At 38.9% G+C, this 5,153-nt stretch overlaps 1 protein-coding gene across 1 annotated transcript in view; it reads left to right on the forward strand.

The window, feature by feature from the left end:
• Positions 1 to 5,153, forward strand: part of PNPT1 (polyribonucleotide nucleotidyltransferase 1) — a 62,413-nt gene that overhangs the window by 49,168 nt on the left and 8,092 nt on the right. The window contains exons 19-25 of the mRNA XM_011957443.1: positions 775 to 881; positions 1,743 to 1,814; positions 1,907 to 1,970; positions 2,788 to 2,871; positions 3,178 to 3,261; positions 4,461 to 4,567; positions 4,673 to 4,728. Of these exons, the coding sequence (XP_011812833.1) occupies positions 775 to 881; positions 1,743 to 1,814; positions 1,907 to 1,970; positions 2,788 to 2,871; positions 3,178 to 3,261; positions 4,461 to 4,567; positions 4,673 to 4,728 (574 nt within the window). The remainder of the gene's footprint in view (positions 1 to 774; positions 882 to 1,742; positions 1,815 to 1,906; positions 1,971 to 2,787; positions 2,872 to 3,177; positions 3,262 to 4,460; positions 4,568 to 4,672; positions 4,729 to 5,153) is intronic.

Consider the following 5,153-nt stretch of genomic DNA (forward strand, 5'->3'; position numbering starts at 1 on the left):
TTCTCATACTTTCCTTTAATTCTTTAGATACAGTTTCCTTTAATGCTTTGAACATATTTATAATAGCTGATTTAAAGTCTATGTCTGGGCCGGGCATGGTGGCTCAAGCCTGTAATCCCAGCACTTTGGGAGGCCGAGGCGGGCGGATCACAACGTCAGGAGATCGAGACCATCCTCGTTAACACGGTGAAACCTGTCTCTACTAAAAATACGAAAAAATTAGCCAGGCGTGTGGCAGGTGCCTGTAGTCCCAGCTACTCGGGCGGCTGAGGCAGCAGAATGGCGTGAACCCAGGAGGCGGAGCTTGCAGTGAGCCAAAATGGCACCACTGCACCCCAGCCTGGACGGCAGAGCCAGACTCCGTCTCAAAAAATAAATAAATAAGTAAAATAAATGTCTGCTGGGCACAGTGGCTCACACTTGTAATCCCAGCACTTTGGGAAGCCGAGGCTGTCAGATCACCTGAGGTCAGGAGTTCAAGACCAACAGGGCCAACATGGTTGAAACCCCATCTCTACTAAAAATACAAGCAAATTAGCCAGGCGTGTTGGCGGGCGCCTATAATCCCAGCTACTCGGGAGGCTGAGGTGGGAGGATCACTTGAACCCAGGAGGCAGAGGCTGCAGTGAGCCAAGATCATGCCACTGCACTCCAGTCTGGGCAACAGAGCGAGACTCCCTCTCGAAAAAAAATAATAATAATTGATAGAAAGATAAATATGTGTTTTAAGCTCATGTACACATTACCCATAGAAGTTCTTTTTCCTAATTGTAGGGGTTCCAATTTCATCTGCTGTTGCAGGCGTAGCAATAGGATTGGTCACTAGAACTGATCCTGAGAAGGGTGAAATACAAGATTATCGTTTGCTGACAGATATTCTGGCAAGTATATTCCCGGTTTCAAATACGTAATGAAGACTAAAAATAAATAAATAAAAACTAAAAGATAAAAACAAATCAAATAATGGTGAAAACTATATGTACTTTGCACGTAGCATATGCTCAGAATGCTAGTATTTGAAGAACAGGTACTTGTTCTTCCCTTCCTCCTCTGCGTGTTCACCTTGTATCTTACAGGATATGAATTTAAAATAGGTATTATATTAATAGTAATAGGCCAGGCATGGTGACTCATGCCTGTAATCCCAGCACTTTGGGAAGTCGGGAGTTCGAGACCAGTGTGGCTAATGTGGCAAAACTCCGTCTCTACTAAAAATACAAAAATTAGCCCAGGCAGGGTGGCACACACCTGTAATGCCAGCTACTTGGCAGGCTGAGGCAGAATTGTTTGAACCGGGGAGGCAGAGGTTGCAGTGAGCCAAGATCGTGCCACTGCACTCCAACCTGGGCAACAGAGCGCGACTCTGTCTCAAAATAAATAAAATAAAATAAAATAAAATGATTACTTAAAAAAAATTAGTAATGCTTACCCTTAAGTATTGCAGTAAGACTTACACAGTGTAAGTATTCATAGTGGCTCACTTTAGGATGATCATAAATTCATTCTTACGCATTTATGAAGGAAAGGAATGATCTGAAAATGAAATGATATTTCTGGTGAAAATAATTGTAGTTTAAAAAGTCACAAATTGGAAGCAGTAGTTAATGTAGAAAACATTGCTTTGTGTTTGGACTTAGGATATGGTTTACTTCTAAAGCTGTTTTTTTGAAATGTTTCTATAGTGAATATGTTGACTTTTGTTTTTTTTTAAAACTATGTCACAACTTTTTAAATTCCTGAAGGGAATTGAAGATTACAATGGTGACATGGACTTCAAAATAGCTGGCACTAATAAAGGAATAACTGCATTACAGGTATTTTTAAAACCCATTTTGTTTCATTTTTGTAACATTTAAATAATGCCATGAGTCAATGTTTATATAATTGTTTGACTTTTCCATATTAGGCTGATATTAAATTACCTGGAATACCAATAAAAATTGTAATGGAGGCTATTCAACAAGCTTCAGGTGAGCTAGTATGCTTGATTCTCCTTTCATTCTTTCCCACTTTGCTAATGGGAACTACAGTTCTCATTAGGCTTATTATAAAATATTGCTTTAAAAAGTGGAATTTCATAAAACTTAAATCAAGAAGTACTGGCCAGGTGCAGTGGCTCACATCTGTAATCCCAGCAGTTTGAGAGGCCGAGGCAGGCGGATCACTTCAGGAGTTCGAGACCAGCCTGGCCAACATGGTGAAACCCTGTCTCTACTAAAAGTACAAAAATTAGCCAGGCATGGTGACGCATACCTGTAATCCCAGCTACTCAGGAAGCTGAGACAGGAGAATTGCTTGAGCCCAGGAGGCAGAGGTTACAGTGAGCTGAGATCATGCCATTGCACTCCAGCCTGGGTGACAGAGGGAAACTGTCTCAAAAAAAAGAAGTACTAAGTAGCAAGGCATGGCATGGTGGCTCATCCTAGCACATTGGGAGGCCAAGGCAGGAAGATTGCTTGAGCCCCAGGAGTTTAAAACCAGCCTGGGCAACATAGTGAGATCCCATATCTATTTTAAAGAAAGAAGAAGAACTTAAGTTTTTGGAACACACGAATAAACACCAAAGTGGGTTACCAGTGGAATTTCAATTTTTACAAATTAAGCAACTCTTTAAAATAGGATTTATGGAGAAGAGAATATGAGTGAATTTTCAAGGTAATAGGGATGTGGAGAGTTTCAATTATTAAGCCACAGGGTTTAGATGGTATACCACAAAAACTAAGAGTACAGCTATTTCAGATCATATTTGTTTTATGTAGTTATAACTTTTGTGTTTTTCTCTTCTAGTGGCAAAAAAGGAGATATTACAGATCATGAACAAAACTATTTCAAAACCTCGAGCATCTAGAAAAGAAAATGGACCTGTTGTAGGTAATACATTAAAATTTTGGTGATCCTTGTAAGATTAATATATGAACGAATATTACTGCTTTTAAATTGTTTTTACCCAATACACAAAACAAAAATATTTTAAATGCTTTTATAGTTAAAATGCTTTAAATTTTAGGGAATATTCTTTAACAATTTTCAGTAATTTTAATTGTCTACTTTTCTGTTTTGTAGTAAAATATTTTTACATGTGTCTAGGTCAAAAAAAAAATCTCACGTGACCATGGCATGTTTTAGGTTCATGTATGTAGTTGAATTGTTTATATATTTGTCTGCATTACATCCCAGAAACTGTTCAGGTTCCATTATCAAAACGAGCAAAATTTGTTGGACCAGGTGGATATAACTTAAAAAAGCTTCAGGCTGAAACAGGTAAGAGTTGTATGAAGTTTGGGGTTTTTTAATTAAATGCTAGACCATTTAAGTTTGCTATTTCATCTCTAGTATGTTGCTTTAAATATATATTTATTGGAGAAATGAGAGAAAGACCAGGAGAAAAGGACATGACATGTCTTGACTGAGTATTAACAAATTAGCAAATGGTCATTCTTAACTGTATTCAAGAAGGATAGCCAAGAATTCATCAGGACTTTTTTGCAACATTTTATAGTTGAACATCTAGAATAATATTTTGTTTTTAACTTTAGAGGAATTGTTACAGTTACTTTTTTTTATTCTGCTACTTTCACTTAGTTTTATTTATACTCTTTTATTTAAAGAGTATATATAAAAATAGTATGCTTTAATTTATTTTTCCTGAAGCAATGTTTGAATTACCTAGTACTTCAAGGTTTGAGGTTATTGCAGGAGAGTGAGAAGCAGAGTCACCTTAGCCATTTGCTAACATTGAGAAACTGATGTGATTTTGTCCCTTATTCATTTATTCAGCCCTCCTAAGAGTAAGCGGGATAAAGAAAACAAGGCGAGGAAAGGGTTCTATTACGGTTTCTACTCGTAATTAAGAGAGCCGAACCAGACTCTCCAAAATTTGTATAGATATATTTGATTTCACTAGATGGTGAACTTCAAGAAATCAAGCATATTGGCTCACCATTTTATCCCCAGGGCCTACCTAGTATAATGCCAGGTACCTAACACGTATGCAGAGTATATTTGTTGATGAATGAATTCCTTCATTCCTAAAGTAATGATTAAATATGGCATAACTCCACCCAGCTACTAACAGGTCCCTCCTGTTCTCACATCTATTTTTAAGACTAGTTTCCACTGGAATTAGCAAGTTAACTTTTTTTTTTTGAGACGGGGTCTTGCTCTGTCACCCAGACTGGAGTGCAATACACAATCACTGCTCACTCCAGCCTTGATCCTTGGGCTCAGGTGATGCTTCCAACTGTAATTCCCAAGTAGTTGGACACATGCCACCATGTCCAGCTAATTTTTTTCATTTATTTTTTGTAGTAACAGGCTCTCCCTGTGTTGCCCAGGCTGGCCTTGAACACCTGGGCTCAAGTGATTCTCCCACCTCAGCCCCCCAGAGTGCTGGGATTACAAATGTGATCCGCCATGCCCAGCCAAGTTAACTTTAATATGTTAAATTATGTTTTTAAAAGGTGTAACTATTAGTCAGGTGGATGAAGAAACGTTTTCTGTATTTGCACCAACACCCAGTGCTATGCATGAGGCAAGAGACTTCATTACTGAAATCTGCAAGGATGATGTAAGTATAGATCATATTAATTACATATCATATAGATATATTTGTTTTTTCTACTTTTTGTTGATGTTTTCTTTATGAGTCTTATGGCTTATTTTGCACTTACAGCAGGAGCAGCAATTAGAATTTGGAGCAGTGTATACCGCCACAATAACTGAAATCAGGTAATATCAAGCAATATACTATGCTGAGCTTTTTCCTTTATTTCTTTAGAGACAGGATCTCACCCTGCCACCCACAGTGGGATGCAGTGGTGCCATAGTACCTCACAGCTGGCTTAAATTTCTGGGATCAAGCAATTCTCCCACCTCAGCCTCCTGAGTATTTAGAACTGTAAGCACACACCACCACACGTGGCTGATTTTTTAATTTTTTGTAAAGACACGGTCTCACTATGTTGCCCAGGTTGGTCTTAAACTCCTGGCCTCAAGCCCTCCTCCCGCCTCAGACTCCCAAAGTGCCAGGATTACAGGCATGAGCCACTGTGTCCAGCCCTGTGTTGGTTTTCTTTTTTTTGAGATGGAGTCTCACTCTGTCGCCCAGGCTGGAGTGCAGTGGCCGGATCTCAACTCACTGCAAGCTCCACCTC

This window comes from Colobus angolensis, unplaced genomic scaffold (assembly GCF_000951035.1).
Source record: "Colobus angolensis palliatus isolate OR3802 unplaced genomic scaffold, Cang.pa_1.0 Scaffold442, whole genome shotgun sequence".
In the NCBI taxonomy this organism is placed as follows: Eukaryota; Metazoa; Chordata; class Mammalia; order Primates; family Cercopithecidae; genus Colobus; species Colobus angolensis.